The following is a 17,537-nucleotide window of genomic DNA, read 5'->3' on the forward strand; positions in this document are numbered from 1 at the left end:
AACAGTAACCCAAGCTCAAATAGATCCTGGAAGTGGGCCCAACCCCTTGATTGAAGGCGTTTCTCACATCCCACGATACCCCTGGACGACGCAGAAAGATGTTATACTTCCTGGTACTATTTTTACAAGGGCAATTAAGCCATGGGAATAACTTTTTCATTCTGGGGGAGGAAGTGGCCAAGGCTTTTAACCTTAGCAATTGCTGGGTTTGTGGGGGACCAGGGGGAGCTGAAAGTTGGCCCTGGGTAGCTGGCCCGGTTGAACCTAAGCGGTGGGTTAGTAATTTGAGTGAAGTTCATAATGGTACACAATTCTGGAAAGAGGAAGAAGGCCCGTGGCAATTGCACTCGTCAGAGAAAGGTATATACTGTTTAAACAGAACAGGAACAGTAAAGGTGGGAAAAAGCGTTTGTAAATGGGCTCTATCTCCTGGGTATGAATGTACTGATCCTGAATGTGGACCTATAAACTGTACAGCAAGTAAAGGAAAATGGAATGCTAGGCATGTCCAGCTGAAAAACGGGACTTGGCTGAAATGCTCATATAAGAAAGTTTTTGGACCTGGATGTGAAGCCATGGCAAGAGCACAATCAAAGGGACAATTCGACGTTCAAATCCTGAGTTGTCAGCGTGATAACACCACTAGGGAGCAGCATGTGGTAAGAGTCTACCGCTGGAGGTGGCAAAATGAGCATGGGACACAAGTGTTCTTTAAACATTTCTGGTCAGCTCGTAATATGACAAGTCGTGAAGGAGAACTTAGTCGTCATTGTGAGTGGGAATCTAGTGCGGGAGCTTGGAGGTGTGTATATATATATGAGTACTAATGGGGCAAACATTGTAACAGGACCGCTTGGTAATGGAAACACTTTTGTATTTTCACGCCCCAAGGAATAAAAGAGAATGGGACGGTCCTTTTCCAAATGGGACGTGGGCTCTAAAGGGACATTATTGGGTGTGTGGCAAACAGGCCTATAAAAGGCTACCAAAGGACTGGTCAGGAATATGCTATGTGGGGTACATAAGGCCCTTGTCCTTTTTATTGTCACAAATACAAGGAAATCACTTAGGAATAAAATTATATGATGATCTGAATAGAGAAAAACGATCTATTGATGCTTCCTTAGCCGGAGGTAGTGCTCAAAAATGGAGAGAAAATGAATGGCCCCCTGAAAGAATCATACAGTATTATGGACCAGCTACCTGGAACCCGAACGAGGTAATATCTGGAGCCCGAGAACCTATTTATAATTTGAATCGAATAATTAGGTTGCAAGCTGTCCTCGAAATAATAACCATCAAACAGCGACAGCTTTGGATCTTTTAGCTGACCAGTCCACCCAGATGAGGAATGCTATTTTTCAACATAGAATGTTGTTCTGCTATTTACTAGCAGAAGGGGGGGGTGGGGTGTGGAAAAACTAAATGAAACTAAACTAAACTTCATGGCTGCCTGGTGGACCATGGGTTAAAAGGATGCTATTTTTATTTTTATGTGCTGTAATGATGTTATTATTCATACCTTGTATGATACCTTGCTTTACATTATTGATGCGCCGGATGATAAATAGTACATTTGTAATGACTTCATTAAAAAAGGAAGGGGATATGTCAATTATGCTGCTTAAGAATTGGACCTTCCGAGAACGGACTGATGAAATCCAGTTATTAATGACAAAAGTTGAAAAAGAGACACGAATTGAGGATATTAAAAAGAAGATAAGGGATTGTGAGGAATGTTTTAACCATTCGTGTCAATGGAGAGCTTGAAGGAAAATGTATTCGTATGTTCTTTCCTTGAAGTCTCTGATACCTGGGGGTTTCAGAACAACTGCTAACTGTTCTGGCTTCTGAACGGGACACTATGCAAGCCCCTGATATCTGGCCAGGAGATTAAGGAGAAGGGAAAAGCTGAAGGACGGCTAAAAGACAAAGCTCGCAGGGAACGCTGTGCAAGCTTTTGACATGCAGCCAAGGAGTACAAAGAAGAAGGACAAGAAAAAAAAAGCCGGAGAGGAAGACTATGAGCCTTCATCATGGAAGACCCCCAGAGGGACCACCAGAGACTGATACGCATGCTCCAGTAGGAGGGTTCAGATTCCAGAACTAATTATAATAACTCCGTTGTGTTTTTCTTTTTTAGAAATAGTAATGAATATGTATTAGTCTAGGAGCATAAAAAATCAGCATCTTGATGTAACGGGTGTGTGACTAGGTGGAGCGGAGACTCCCGGCGCACCCAGTGCCGTTTGCTTTACCTCTATTCTTTTAATAAATTGTAAACTTTGATTATAATCCTTCTGATGTTTTACATCAGAAGAGTCACTGGGAGGTGCAAGCAATGTGTGATGTTCTAAGAAAGCATGTCTGCGTAGGAATATATACTTTAGGGAAGCACACATGCAGAGGATGTACTATGTGTCAAAAGGTAAATAAAAAGGTCTTCTGTAACCTATCTTGAGGGGGATGGGAGCCAGGGCTTTGACCTTTCCAAAATATACAGGTAGACTTTACTGAGTTACTTGTTTGTCCTAATTGACCACGTGACTGAATGGGTGTAAAGCTTTACTGCAAGGATTAAAGCAGGCCTTAGAGATTGAGTGGGATTTTCACAGCCCCTGGCACCCCTCCTCTTCTGGAAAGGTAGAGCGAATGAATGGTGAAATTAAGAAACAACTAACAAAACTTATGCTGGAAACTAAGGCTTCTTGGGTAAAATGCTTACCCCTTGCACTGTTAAACATATGGACGCAGTCCAGAACTGATGTAGGAATTTCTCCTTTTGAAATGCTATATGGTATGCCCTATGACTTGGAATTGCCACTTGATCACCCTCAATTCTAATTAAGACTTGGAAAGAGACTTTTTTTAACACCACGATGGGGAAGGCCCCTATGTTGTTTTGCTTACTACAGAAACAGCCGTCCGGACTGCGGAGAAAGGATGGACGCATGCCAGCCGTGTTAAAGGACCCATCTGTGACAAGAAGTGGGAGATCGCTCCAGGAAACAAAGACCTGAAGCTCACATTGCGACGAACTCGATAGGTACCGTGGGTTAAGGTAGAGGCTCTCCCCTGAAGAACACTACTGCTGCCGAGAAGAACTAAAACCTCGTAGTTGGCTGCAACCCACTGACGAGTGAGGCAGAGGAGTGAATAAGTGGGGAAAGACATGGGCCTCAGCCATTCCTATCGGTATTTGGGGGTTCTCGCAGTGATTTCATCCTGCGTAGCGACTCAACACCACCCCCACCAACCTTTTAAATGGACTTTAAGTCGATTCGAAGATCAACAGGTTATTGCAACCCAGATAACATCGGGGGGGGGGGGCAAGCTTTACTTCTACACTATGTCAGCTGATCTCGAGGCCCCGATGCTGGGAATATATGGGATTTTATTTCTGCCCAAGTTCTAACCTGGGAAGGGGGTACTGTAAATGCCTGAACGTGTATTATTGTGCATACCGGGGGTGTGAAACCATTGCTACAGACTGGACACTCGGGGCTGGTCGGGATAAATTCTTACAAGTGGGCTATGGGCTGCAAGGCTTGTAACCGACAATTGGATCCCCGTTGCAGGTGGTGAGGGCATGGTATAGGGTATACAGGAACCTTCCACGGAAATAAAGAAATTTGCAAGGTTCTATATATAAATCTAACAAACTCGGACGATACTAGCTGGGTACTAGGAAAAATGTCAGATTTTACGAACACGGAACAGATAGGGGAGGACTCATACTAATAAAGAAGGGAAAACCCGAGACTTCCAAGGTAGTCGGGCCTAATAAAGAGTTACTAGGGGAAGGTTTGGTTGTCCAGACTGTAAATATACCTGGGACTGCCCAACCTACTACAGTGTTTTCTAGTAAGTCGACAGAGTTATCCTTTCCCACACTGCTTCCAAACATTGTGAAAAAAAAAAAAAAAGGGGGGTCGTACCCGAGAGTAGTATGTGGAAAGTTATAAATGCTAGTTTCCAGGTACTAAATCAAACTAATCCTGAGATAACTGAAGGGTGCTGGCTATGTGTAAGTGTTAAGCCCCCATATTATGAAGCTATAGGAGATATGGGAGGTCTGAATATTCAAATGAGTTAAATCCTTCCAAATGCAGTTGGGGTCAGGAAATCGGGATAACTTTGACTCAAGTTACGGGAAAAGGTAGATGTATCGGCACAGTTCCAAGAGATAAAAATGATCTGTGCCATGTCACTGAAAAAATGGACCAAACACACAAATGGTTAATTCCTGCAAATAACACTAGGTGGGTATGTTCATCGTTAGGAGTCACTCCTTGCATATCTTTAAAATTGTTTAGCACATCTCATGATTTTTGTGTACAGGTGGTCATTATACCAAGGATTCTATACCACACTGAAGAGTATATGTATACCCATCACACAGTGGCTGAATACCATCTGGTAAAGAGGGAGCCTATTACGGCCGTCACCTTAGCCACTTTAATGGCTCTCGGGGCTGCAGGTGCAGGAACTGGAATTGCTTCCCTGATAAAACAAAGCCAGGAATTTACTTCTCTACGCTTTGCCGTAGATGAGGATCTGGCCCGTATAGAGCAGTCAATAACAGCTCTGGAAAAATCGGTTAGGTCATTATCCGAAGTGGTACTCCAAAACCGTAGAGGGTTGGATTTGATTTTCTTACAACAAGGAGGACTGTGTGCAGCCCTACGTGAAGAATGTTGTGTATATGCAGATCATACTGGGGTGGTAAGAGATACAATGACTAAATTGCGAGAAGGATTAGAAAAACGCAAAAGGGAAAATGAGGCTCGTCAGAATTGGTATGAATCCTGGTTTAATTACTCACCTTGGCTTACTACCCTGCTATCAACCATAGCGGGGCTCTTGTTGTTACTTACATTAGCACTGACTTTTGGACCATGTATATTCAATCGAGCAATCACAGTTGTGAAAAGCCGATTAGAGGCAGCTCATCTTATGCTCGTGCGTGCTAAGTATGAATCTCTTGAGCAGGAGAAGGACGACGCAGAAACTTTGATGCTCAGCAAGCAAATATTGCAAAAATTCAATGAACAAAATATGTTAGAAAAAGAAAAAGGGGGGATTGTGATAAATTAGTGGGGGTTTGTTCATTGTCTTTGAGGAATTTGGAGAATCTGCTGGGGAGAAAAGGTTGTAAAATTTAATGGCCTTGATAAGGGAGGAAGCAGGAGGGGGTGTTGGGTGAACATCCTTGAGTTAAACCAGACTCTGTGAAATTCCTTACCACAAGACATCCTTTTTGCCGCTTCACTACCCCCACCTGAACACGAAGCAGAGGAATAACGACCTCCCCTCTCAACAATAGACTGCGCAGCCTCAGCCAGTTCAACAAGTCCTGATAAGCCGGAATTCAACTGCTATAAAACAGCAACACTGGAAAGGGAAGTTGTGTGCTGTTGCGGAGCAGAGACTCCCCAGCCGCCCAGCGCTGTTTTGCTTGTGTCTGCTTACTTGATTAATAAAATAATTTCAATAGACCAGTAAATTGTGTGGTCTAATTTATAACAGTAAATAAAACCGGAGATGCACTTGGATTAATTGCAAAGCAAAATACTAAGATGAGGACTGCTTTGTATCAAAATCGCTTAGCTTTGGATTATTTGCACAAGAAGGAGAAGTCTGTGGAAAATTTAACCTTAGTAATTGCTGTTTTATAGATTGGTGATGAAGGTGTTTCTTCCTAGTAGCTGGTAGAATGCTATGTTTTGGCTTAGGATGAGAAGAGTGCTGATAACATGCTGATGTTTTAATTGTTGCAGAGTAGTGCTTACACCAAGCCAAGGACGTTTCAGCTTCTCACTCTGTCCTGCCAGCGAGCAGGCTGGGGGTGTAGCAAGAGCTGGGAGGAGGGCCAGACTGCTCAGGGTTAGGCTGGGCATCGGACAGCGGGTGGTGAGCAATTGCATTGTGCATCACTTGTTTCATACACGTTATTATTAGTAATACTATTATCATAATGATTGTCTTTATTGTTATTATTATTATTTATCTGTCTTTATCTCAACTCACGGGCTTCGCTTTCCCGTTTCCCCGTTTCTCTCCCCATCCCAGAGAGGGAGGGGAGAGGGTGAGCGAACGGCTGTGTGGTGTTTAGCTGCCGGCCGGCTTAAACCACAACAGAAGGAAAAGCTGTAAATGAACTTGTAAAAGAAACGAAGAAAATTGCACATGCCCCAGTTCAAACTCGCTATGGAATCGATCTAGGAGGATTATCGGGGGGGGGGAGGGGGGGGCGCGCTTTATGGGTGTTGATTGGCTTACTAAAATTGGGATGGTTGTACTGGGGGGATATGTGGAGGATTTTAATAATTCCATGTTTTACCAGCCCAATACACTCGGTTATACAAGGAATGCAAATACCTGCGGTACCTGTTGTGGGAATAGAAACGTTGTTTTTGCAGAGTTCCGCTGTTTAGAGGGAAGGAACGTGGTACTGAGATATGCTTGCAGTGATAAGAAAGCTTAGCAGGCGACCTCGTAAAATGCAGACAACCAGACTCCTTAGGACAATTAGGTGAAAATGGCGGTGTCAAGTCAGATAAGTGAAGAAACATTACCACATCAGATAGATTGTGAACCTGGATTACCCCCTCAGTGGGGAAACGGGGGAGGGTCCTGTCATCAAAAAGCACATAAACTGTGTTTTGGAACTAGTAGGCGCGCTCTCCTGCTTGTGGGGCGCCCGCCATTGCAATCAATCGCGAGTAAATTACTACTTCACTGAGATCCTCGCCTGAGCCTAAGCTATCGGCTACGGAGTGTTTCTCGCCCTCCCTTCCAACCCAAGCCACGCTATGATTCTATGAGCGGAGCGCCTGTTCTGTGGAGCTCGTTTCCCAGCCGTGCAGGGCCCAGATTCCCTCCGCGGAGCCGCCCAGCCCGTTTTCGGGCGCCCACTTCCTCCCTCCCGGTCGGCTCCCTCCGCGCCCCGAGGGCACGCGACCTCCCTGAGCGCCGATAAGCACCGGGTCGACGGGAGCGGAGCCGCCGAGAGGGCGGGGACAAGGGAGAGGGCAGGCGAGGCAGCCAATCGAGGCGCGGGGGCGGTCGGCGGCGATCTGTCGGCCCAATGAGCGCCGCGGAGGGCCGGGCCGAGTGCGGGAAGCGAGGGGGCGTTGTACCGAGCGGGCGCCGTCATGGCCGACGGGATTGTTAGGGCGCAGGCCGCCTGGCCCGGTGGCGGCGCTGCCGCTGCTTTCGGAGCTTTCGGAGCGGTCGCCTGCAAGGGCAAGGAGGTCCCCGCCAACGTTCTCCGTGAGGATGAGCGGTCGTGGACGAGGAGGTAGCCGCGGCGTTGTTGTGCGAGTCTTTCCTTCCTTTCCTTTCCCTCGGCCGCTCGCAGGCCCTCTGAAACGAGGGCCCGTCGCGGGTCCCGGGAGTGCGGCAGGGCGGGTGGTGGCCTTGCTGCGGGAGGGAGGGACGGACGGTCGGTCGGTCGGTCGGTCGGGGTCTCTCCGGCTCGTGGCGCTCTCTACTGCAGCGCCTCTAAAACGCCGCGCTTCTTCGGTGCCTGCCCCCGGGGTGCCACGGCGCGTACTGGGTCGCCGGCGCAGTCGGTCTCCTTGGGGGTTCGGACTGTATGCATATAGGCAGTGAGCATCGCAGTAGTGACCGTAATCAGTCGTTTCTGCGTAGCAGAAATGCAGGTCTTGATGCGCCTCGTGATAGCGTTCTAGAGGCGCCCCGGCTCGGCTGTGCTAGGCTTTGGTTATGGCACCACCCCCACCGCGCACACGAGCGCGCGCTCTCTCCAAAGTGGCTTGTGAAAGGGAAGAATTGCAGCTTTTCCTAGCTTTCTTAAACACCTAGAAACCAGTCAATCCGCAGGCTGCGAGAGCTTCCCAGCTCTCATTTCCGTGCTGGAGGTGGACCGTGATAAGAGCACGCTGGCAAGGTTCACTGATGCTGGTGCGCCGCAACGTGCTAGGAACTAAGTGAGCAGCTGCTGAGAGTTATGAAAAAATTGCAGATGTTATCTGCAAGGTGTTAACTCTAAGTTAGTGTCCAGCATAACCGTTGTTGCTGTTTTTAAGTTTGAAATGCTAAAGATAGGACAGTTAGGGATTTCCTCTGCTTCTGACGGCAGGGTTTATCTGCAGCGTGGAAAACAGGCCCTTAGTGAAAGGGGCTGCGTTGCCCGCTCTGCGTGCTGACTCGTAGAATGGTTTGGCTTGGAAGGCACCCTTAAAGATCATCTAGCCCAACCCGCCTGCCGCAGTCAGGGACGTGTTTCACTAGATCGGGTTGCTCAAAGCGTTGGCGCGTTGCTTGGAACAGCGCTTTCTTAATAGGTCTCGGTAATGTTGCAGCTGCCGCCCGTTTGGAGTATTGGAAGCGTTCAACTGCTCTCCGGAAACCGTGCTTGCGGTAGCGCCCTGCCTTTACGAAAGGGCGCGTTTCCTGTCTCCTTCGTGGTGAAGGCTGCGCGAGGAGTGTGCGTGCGTGTGTGTGTGTGTGTGCGCACGCGCGTCTGTTTTGACTCGGCCGTACTGGCTGCAGCAACGTATGTAACCTGAACGCTGTGCTTGATTGGAGAACCAGGCCGTTAACTTGAGTCTGATGAGTGACTTGAGAGCAGACAACCTACTCTGACCGCTCTTAGTGCGACGCGTTTCCTGGAGGACGAATTAGTTGCAGTTTCTCGCTTGGTCTCAACTTGAGGTGGGGGGAGGGGGCGGGGGCTTAGAACCGCTTTTGGAGCGTAGTTGGCTCTAGCGAATGGTCTTGAATTTGCTTAGCTCGCTGTACCGAAGGCCTGTTTTACGGTTGAGCGATGTTATAGGGAGGAGCGTGAGGAAGGCTTATAATTCTCGATTGTCGTGCAGTGAAAGGCGATGGTGAGTAAGAAGTACAAAGCATCTGTGGAATCGAGTCTTATCGGCAGTGTTTCAGTCGCATCTAAAACAAATAAAAATAGCGGAAGTCGCTAACCTGAAGTACTCGGCTGTCTCGCTGCCCCCGTCACCTTGCACGCTGGATCCTGCTTCTGGCGCCGTATGCAGTTTCTGTCTGCTGGTGATTTGGGGAGTTCCCTCGCAAGTAGTTGCGAGTTGATGGTTTCCTACAGGTCGGTGGTATTCGTGTTTCGAAGGTGATGCCTTGGCCTCGGTCTGGAGGTGTCTGACGTCGGTCCGGCCGTAACGGGCTAATTTGGAACGTTCCTTCCCCTGAGTACGTGGCGTTCTCGAGGACGGAGAGTTAATACGGCCTCAGCCGGATTACTCCAGGTTCTTTGAAGATGCCTTCCTGCCTCTGGCCGAGGCAATATTTGGACATAACCGAAGGACAGTTAGCCATTGTTTGCCGCTTGTGTGTCTTGTGCGTAGAAGGTAGAGAACTTTGCCTATTCAAAGCTCGCTTAAGAAGAATCGCTGTTTTGTCGTGCGCGTTTGGGGCGCCTGATAATCTGCTTCGGTAGGACGAGTTCAGTGGGGCATAGTGATTTGCTTAAGCTGTTGCCTTTCTCTGAAGCCGACTACGGTTTTAACTGTTTACTCTTCCTCCAGTGCCTTGCGTTCCGTGATAGTTCGCCTCAGGCTCCAGTGTTTTTTCCTAGTCCTTCCTGAGAAGGCAGTTGTCCGGTTATGTGAAGCAGACGATTCTGGCGGACCCGTGAGTACTGTGGGAGCTTTCTGTTTGCTAGGCTGGCTGTACCTGTAACAGGTTTGTAACTTCCTAGACTCTTTCCCGTCCCCTCTTTTCCTCTGGCTGTTGCAGAGGGGCGCACAGTAGGCTATTTGGGGTTGTCCGATGCTGTAGTCTTTCGCCTCTAGCTTGTAATGGAGTTGAGCTTTTTGACTGAGAGCAGTGATATAAAGCGATGCTCGTCTCCAGCTACGCGCTTGCAGTGCAAAAAGCAGCGTTGTTCCGGCGTGCGGTCTGATGCCCGTTTTCACGGTTTCCGGACAGCGGGGGTGGTGCCTTGACTATGCAGAAGAGGGCTTGGGGTTTGGGCAGGTCAGAGGCGAGGAAAGGGAAAGCTGGTTGAGCGGCGCTTGGGTGTTTGTTTCGCTGTTAGCTATGCAAGTCAAGTTCCAAGGCTCTGTGAGCCCACGCAAGAGAAAAGGCACCGTGAAGCTTTTATTTTCCGCCAGAGTGGCTTACGTTGCCCGAAGCTATGACGGGGGCTTTAAGCCCCAAGACAAATTCAGCTTCTGTGACTGTTTTGTAGTCTGTTACTGTCTAGAGGGTAATTCAAAGAGCGGCGGTTGAATTGTGAAGGATTAGCTAACCGTGTTCTGTGGGTGGTTCTCCGCTCGCGTTCATTCTGTGCGTCGTGGCACAGCACGTTAGGTGACGTTATTTCCTTTTTCCAGCTTCTTGGGCGTTTCGTGGTTGTTGGCAAGAAGTGTGCTGTTAACCTGGACCTGACCAATGGATTCCGGATGGCTGTGAATGCCCACCCTCGGGCCCTTCAGACTATCGTGTACATCTATGTATTCTGGGTGGCGGTCAGTTGGGCCGGCCTCCCGGCTAAGGTTTTTGCACCGCAGGCGTCACTGCACGCGTACGGGTCGCCGCCGAATAGGTTTCATATGTTGCCCATCAGTCTAGCCCCTGTTGAGGTTTGATTTATTATTTTTTTGGACGGCTGTCTGTGGAGGGTAATAAAGAGCTTTTGAGCAGCATTTGCACAATAAAGATGGAGCATGGGGATATCACCTCTGTCTTGCGTGTCTTACCGATGGAAATAGTTCCGCAAGTTAAAACGGCGTCTCCCTGGAGCGCACGTGCGCAGAATGTTTTGGTCCGTTGACAGTGTCGTGTAGGTGGTGGTTTGCCCATTCATTTGGAACGCGAAGCTAGAAGCGCTCGGCGGTCCTGTGGGTCTCCGTCTTCCTAAGACGATCTAGGATGTGCTGTGTGTTTGAGGCCTTGCTATCTTCCCCCTGCTCCCGAATAAAAGCGTGCCCTTTTATTGCGAAATAGCCGCGTTGAGGACTGGCAGATGTAGAACCAGAGAAGAATAAGGTTGGAAGAAAGCTTCCAGGCATTGTCTGTTGTCTGCCCCTGTCCCGAGGAGGAGGCAGAATAAACTCTACCGGGTGTAATTTCTGACAGGTGCTTGTCAGCCTGTTCTTGACTACCCTAGGAGTTTTGCTACCGCTTTCTTTTCGGTCCTCCTCGTGGGTTTCGCAACTTTGAGAAGGAATTCCTCCCACAGGATGTAGAAGGCTCTGGGATGCTTGAGTCGGCTTCTGATAAGTTCGAGACTCGGCTGCCGTTCTCTTTATTTTTTTTGTGTTTATTTTTAGTGTCTTTTTTTTTTTTTTTCCCTAAACGAAGTCCGTTGTTCAGTAACTAGAAGAAGGATTAGCTAAAGGCACCATAAGGCTTTTAAATGCGATCACCTCTCGTGCTTTGTTAGACCTATGGCTTCGCTCTGCTCCTTGTTTAATCGCGATTACATTCAAGGCTTACTGGAGCGTGGGAACGTTAAAATGCTATTAAATACTCTTAGTGTTTGAAACTTGCTAAATGAAATGATTTTTGTGACTCCGTTCCTCATAAAGAAACTTGATTCGTTAGCCAACCACTAGAACAGGCTGCCCAGAGCTGCATCCAGCCTGGCCTTGAACGCCCCCAGGGATGGGGCATCCACGACCTCCCTGGGCAACCCGTTCCAGTGCCTCACCACCCTCTGAGTGAAAAACTTTCTCCTAATATCTAACCTAAATCTCCCCTGTCTTAGTTTAAAACCATTCCCCCTTGTCCTATATGATCCTTCCTTGATAATAATGATTATTATTATTAATTAAACAATTTAACTAAAGGGGAAAAGAAAGGGGGAAAGGGAAAAAAGGAAAAAAACAAAACAAATAAAGGCTACGTGGAAGTGCAGAGGAAAGAAATTACTCTCTACTTCCCACAAATGAGCGATGCTTGACCACGTCCTCGAAGCAGGGCCTCAACGTGCGTAGCCGGTGTTTGGGAGGAAGACCGACGTTTTCACAACGAGAGCCCAGCCTTCCCCTCTTCTTCCTGTTTCCACCTTTTATTGCTGAGTGTGACATCATACGGTATGGAATATCCCTTTGGTTGGTTGAAGTCAGCTGCCCTGGTGATGTTTGTCTTCTCGCTTTTTTGCCCACCCCCTAGGAGGGTTAGAGAGAGTCCTGATGCTGTGCCAGCGCTGCTCGGCAGTAGACGCAACACTGGTGTGATACCACTGCTGTTCTAGCTACAAGCGCAGAGCACAGCACTGTATGGGCTGCTGCAGGGAAAGTTAACGTCCCAGCCAGACCCAGTACAGGCCGTTGCCTCTTGTCCTATCCCCACTAACCACTGCACAGAGGGTGGCGAAATCCCACTGTCTCCCACGCAGAAGATATTTGTAAACATTGATAAGATCCCCTCTCAGTCTTCTCTTCTCCAGGCTGAACAGACCCAGGTCTCTCAGTCTTTGCTCATAGGGAAGATGCTCCAGGCCCCGTATCATCTTTGTTGCCCTCCGCTGGACTCTTTCCAGGAGATCCTTGTCTTTTTTTGTACCGGGGAGCCCAGAAGTGGACACAGTACTCCAGGTGAGGCCTGCCCAGGGCAGAGTAGAGGGGGGGGATCACCTCCCTTGACCTGCTGGCCACGCTTCTTTTAATGCACGCCAGGATCCCATTGGCCTTCTTGGCCACCAGGGCGCACTGCTGGCTCGTGGTCAACCTGTCGTCCACCAGGACCCGCAGGTCCTTCTCCGCAGAGCTCCTCTCCAGCAGGTCATCCCCCAGCCTGTACTGATACATGCGGTTGTTCCTTCCCAGGTGCAGGACTCTACACTTGCTCTTGTTAAACTTCATTTGGTTTCTTCCCGCCCAGGTCTCGCTGAATGGCAGCACAGCCTTCTGGCGTGTCGGCCACTCCTCCCAGCTTTGTATCATCGGCGTACTTGCGGAGGGTGGACACTATTCCCTCATCAAGGTCGTCGATGAAGATGTTGAACAAGACCGGACCCAGCACCGACCCCTGGGGAACACCGCTAGTCACAGATCTCCAGCCGGACTCTGCGCCACCGATCGCCACCCTCTGAGCTCGGCCAGTCAGCCAGTTCTCAACCCACCTTACCGTCCACTTGTCTATCCCACGCCTTCTCAGCTTTGCTAGCAGGATGTCGTGGGAGACAGTGTCAAAAGCCTTGCTAAAGTCAAGGTAGATGGCGTCCACTGCTCTCCCTCCATCAACCCAGCTGGTGATGCCATCATAGAAGGCTACAAGGTTGGTCGAGCACGATTTCCCCTTGGTGAATCCATGCTGACTACTCCTCATAACTTTCTTCTCTTCCAGTGGCTTGGAGATGGCATCCGGAACAAGCTGTTCCAACAGCTTTTTCAGGGACAGAGGTGAGACTGACCTTTCCAAGAGCTCCACATCCTTCTTGTGCTGGGGGCCCCAGGCCTGCACGCAGTATTCCGGGTGGGGTCTCCCAAGAGCAGGGTAGAGGGGGAGAATCTCCTCCCTCTCCCTGCTGGTCACCCCTTTTTTAATGCAGCCCAGGACTTAGTTGGCCTTCCGGGCTGCAAGCGTGCGCTGCTGGCTCACGTCCAGCTTCTCGTCCATCTGGACCCCCAAGTCCTTCTCCGCGGGGCTGCTCTGAAGTTCTTCTTCTCCCAGCCTATAGAGATACCTAGGATTGCCCCAGCCCAAGGTCAACGCCTTGCACTTATGGCATCCCTTCCCTCTATTGTATCGACTGCACCGCTCAGCTTGGTGTCATCTGCAAACTTGCGCGATTCCGTCGTCTATGCCATTGCTAAGTATGTTGAAGAGCACCGGTCCCGAGCCCGACCCCTGAGGGATGCCACTTGTGACCGGCCTGCGCCCAGACATAGAGCCGTTGGCCACAACCCTTTGGCCGCGACCAGCCAACCAATTCTTTATCCACCCAACAGTCCATCCTTCAAAGCCCTACCTGTGAAATTTAGAGAGAAGAATGTGGTGAGGGACCACATCAAAGGCTTTGCTCGGTCCAGGTAGCATATCCTATCCCAGGACTGGTTTCAGCTGTAAACAACAAACAGTTATGAAGAGAGATGTAGCTTTGTAAATATTTTTGTTGCCTTGGGTGAATTGGTGTCTGGTCACATTGATTGGCCCACGTGGTAGCTGGGAGATGGCCGACGGGGAGGACTGAGATGTTAAAGCTGCCTGTGGTTGCCTGCCCCCAGCCCCGTCCCCGTGGGCCATCCCGATGGCAGTAGCGCCCGCCTGGAAGCTCAAACTGAAGCGAGCGTGTTCTGATGTCATTACCCTCCAAGCCTGTCAGAGAGGCAGAAGCGCTGTGGCCTCCTCAGGCAGGAACTGCACGTGTGGGGACGGCCGCGTCCCTGCCGCCGTGTCGGGCCAGTTTGAGCTCCGCTCTCCGTGCGGCTGCAGGGCACCGCGGACCACGCTTGGGCAGCCTCGGGGGGCGCTGCCTAGTTTTCCAGAAGCTTCCTCCCCAGCTGAGCAGAAACCCAGTTGTGATGCGTCAGGGCTGAGCGCAGGCTTTGTATTCCTTCCCGCCACCCCCTGCACGGGAGGTGCAGCTTTCCCCCTCGGAAACACCAGCAGTTGAAGTGGGGCTCTCAGGGAAGGTTGTGGAGCAAGTTCTGAAAAGGTAAGGCCTGCCCTGGCAAAAGCGGGGATTTGCCTGCAGGGAGCAGCGCCCAAAAGCCACCAGCGCGTTTGGGGTGGAGCTGATAGGGTCATAAATAACGCTTGGGGCTACGAGCGTGAGGTCCCACATCTGGTCCGGGGCAATCCTAAGCACAAATCCAGGCTGGGCGGAGAATGGATTGAGAGCAGCTCTGAGGAGAAGGGCCTGGGGGCGTTGGTTGATGAGAAGCTCGTCAACCGGAGCCGGCAATGCAACGTGCGCTTGCAGCCCGGAAAGCCAACCGTATCCTGGGCCGCATCAAAAGGAGGGTGGCCGGCAGGTGGAGGGAGGTGATTCTCCCTCTCTGCTGCTGTGCTCTTGTGAGGCCCCACCTAGAGTAAGTACTGTGTTCAGCTCTGGGGTCCCCAGCACAAGAAGGACGTGGACGTACTAGAAGGCGTCCAGAGGAGGGCCACGAAGATGACCGGGGGCTGGGGCACCTCTCCTAGGAAGGCAGGCTGAGGGAGTTGGGGTGGTTCGGCCTGGAGAAGAGAAGGCGCCGGGGAGACCTTGGAGGGGCCTTCCAGTACCTAAAGGGGGGGGGGGGCCCTACAGGAAAGCTGGGGAGGGACTCTTTGCCAGGGAGAGGAGCGATAGGGCCAGGAGTAATGGTTTTGAAGTCAGAGAGGGTAGACTTAGGTTGGATAGTTGGAAGCGATTCTTTCCTGAGAGGGGGGTGAGGCACTGGAACGGGTTGCCCAGAGAAGTGGTGGATGCCCTGTCCCTGGACGTGTTTAAGGCCAGGTTGGATGGGGCTTTGAGCAACCTGGTCTAGTGGAAGGTGTCCCTGCCCAGGGCGTGGGGAGGGGGGGGTTGGAATTAGGTGATCTTTAAGGTCCCTGGATTACCCCCTCAGTGGGGAAACAGGGGAGGGTCCTGTCATCAAAAAGCATATAAACTGTGTTTTGGAACTAGTAGGTGTGCTCTCCTGCTTGTGGGGCGCCCACCATTGCAATCAATCGCGAGTAAATTACTACTTCACTGAGATCCTCGCCTGAGCCTAAGTTATTGGCTACGGAGTGTTTCTCGCAATTTGGGGGCTCGTCCGGGATCCAGTCACCTACCGGGGAGCCCCACCGCCGCAGCAGGAGGAAAGCATGGCCCGCTGATTTCAACGGTCCTGTGCATCGACGGTGGCGGTTCTGCAGAGAGCTGACAGAGGGCCCGAGACTGATTAAAGAGGCGGGATCCGTGAAGTACTGGGAAAGAGAAGAAGGTAGGCACTCCGGGTTTGCTAATTGATCCGGTAACTCTGTGCACAGACCAAGGTAAGAAATGTTAAGTATTGCCTTGGGGGTTGGGTGAGACTCTGCGTGATGTGTGATTGAGACATACTTTTGTACGAAGCGAGTGTGGAGTCCTGATCTGCGGTTCTGTGGCTCTGTGAGGGGCGCGGCCGGAGACGGACGAAGCGTGAGATAAGGGAGAGAAAGGAAGAGTCTCGGGAAATTTCGTGTACGGTAATCCTTGCACGGGGGAAGTGCTTGGAAGTACACCAGGGAATCTGGTAAATTCATAGGTGTGTGGTAGCCCTTGCACGGGGAAGTGCTTGGCAGTACACCCCCATTTTCCAGAATCGGAACGTTAGTGTGAGGTACCCTGCAGGAGGGAAATTTCTGTAGCAGCACACTGACAAGGGCTAGGAAAAATGGGAAATATCCCTGGGGGAGTGCCTACCAACAGTTCTTCCTGAAGAATGATAAGAAATTGGAAACGTAATCCCAAAATTAGAGGAGATTGTAGAAGGGGAGAAAAAAAAATTAAATATTGTGTATCAGTCTGGACAAAAGAACCAATTAAGGAAACAGCAGTATTTTGGCCAAAATACGGGTCTGATGAAAATTCAGGCTTTACGTTTATGTGTAAACAATAAGCTTCCTTTTTCGGAGAAGGAGCCAAGTTATGCTCCCTATAATCCTAATATTGTACCCGTGGCAGCAGCAGTCACTCCAGGAAGGGAGACAGGGACTGTAGTTAACACTGTCCCTAAAGAAGGATCGTACTCTAGGCTCTGTCAAGAATTAGAACAAGGTAGAAGATATATTGAGAATTTTGCCTTCCCTGGCACTAACAGTACTAACACTAACGGTGTATCCTCTTAGGTGAACTACCCCCCCTCCTTAGCAGCAGAGAGGTTAAGAAGGAGAGGAAGTCTTTATTCGAGGACCCCAACAGCCTAGCTGAACAAATAGACCAGTTCCTAGGACCTGACTTATACTCTTGGGGGAGGGAATTATGCCTATGAGTATGTTGTTTACAGGGAAAGAGATGGGAATGATCAGGAGGAGAGCTGCTATACAAGAATGGGAAAGAGCTCATCCTCCGGGACCAGGGGTACTACCGGCAGAGCAGAAATACCCACTTGCCAATCCTGGCTGGAGTAAGGATAGTGTGCAACACAGAAATCATATGAGAGACTTGGGGTCAGAATGAGAAAGTACTCGGGGATGAGTCCCGAGGACCCGGTATCCCAAGGGCTCTTGAAAGTTCATTGTGTGATTAAAGCCTGGCAAGATATGCAGAAAATGCTCCAGAAGGTGGGGGGATGTAGTGAACAGTCACTGGGGGGCCCTCCTGCGGGAGGCCCTGGAGGTGTGTGTCCGGAGGGGAGATGAGAAGGAAAAGCAGAGAGCGAAACTAATGGTATTGACAGTGCAGCGGGTAGTGAGGCAGAGGGTTGGAGAAAGAGGAAGAAAATCTTCAGGGGGAGTCAGGGCCAGGATGGAAAGGAGAGGAAGAGAGATGAAGGAATGGCAGGCAAAGAAGGCTGCCTGTGTTGTGGCCTGAATCCTAGCAGGGACAGGCTTTGATAAGATGTTTTAAGTGTGACCAAGGATTCCCAGGGGATGCAATGTATGATTACATTGTACCAAGAAAAGACTGCCTGGGG

General features: G+C 50.1%; 1 protein-coding gene across 1 annotated transcript; it reads left to right on the forward strand.

Moving 5' to 3' along the window:
- The first annotated feature begins 7,105 nt into the window (after positions 1 to 7,105).
- On the forward strand, positions 7,106 to 10,682 carry LOC116501257 (histidine triad nucleotide-binding protein 1-like). The gene is made up of 3 exons (XM_032206782.1): positions 7,106 to 7,303; positions 9,528 to 9,633; positions 10,338 to 10,682. Exons 1-3 carry the CDS (start codon positions 7,158 to 7,160, stop codon positions 10,590 to 10,592), a joined length of 507 nt encoding a protein of 168 aa, XP_032062673.1. The 5' UTR covers positions 7,106 to 7,157; the 3' UTR covers positions 10,593 to 10,682.
- Positions 10,683 to 17,537: the final 6,855 nt, after the last annotated feature.

The sequence above is a fragment of the Aythya fuligula genome, chromosome W (assembly GCF_009819795.1).
Source record: "Aythya fuligula isolate bAytFul2 chromosome W, bAytFul2.pri, whole genome shotgun sequence".
Lineage (NCBI taxonomy): Eukaryota > Metazoa > Chordata > Aves > Anseriformes > Anatidae > Aythya > Aythya fuligula.

Coding starts and splice junctions, on each gene's coding strand:
- LOC116501257 (XM_032206782.1), top strand. CDS start 7,158: ATGGCCGACGGGATTGTTAGGGCGCAGGCCGCCTGGCCCGGTGGCGGC. Junction 7,304..9,527: donor GAGCGGTCGTGGACGAGGAG/GTAGCCGCGGCG, acceptor CTCTTCCTCCAG/TGCCTTGCGTTCCGTGATAG. Junction 9,634..10,337: donor CAGACGATTCTGGCGGACCC/GTGAGTACTGTG, acceptor TCCTTTTTCCAG/CTTCTTGGGCGTTTCGTGGT.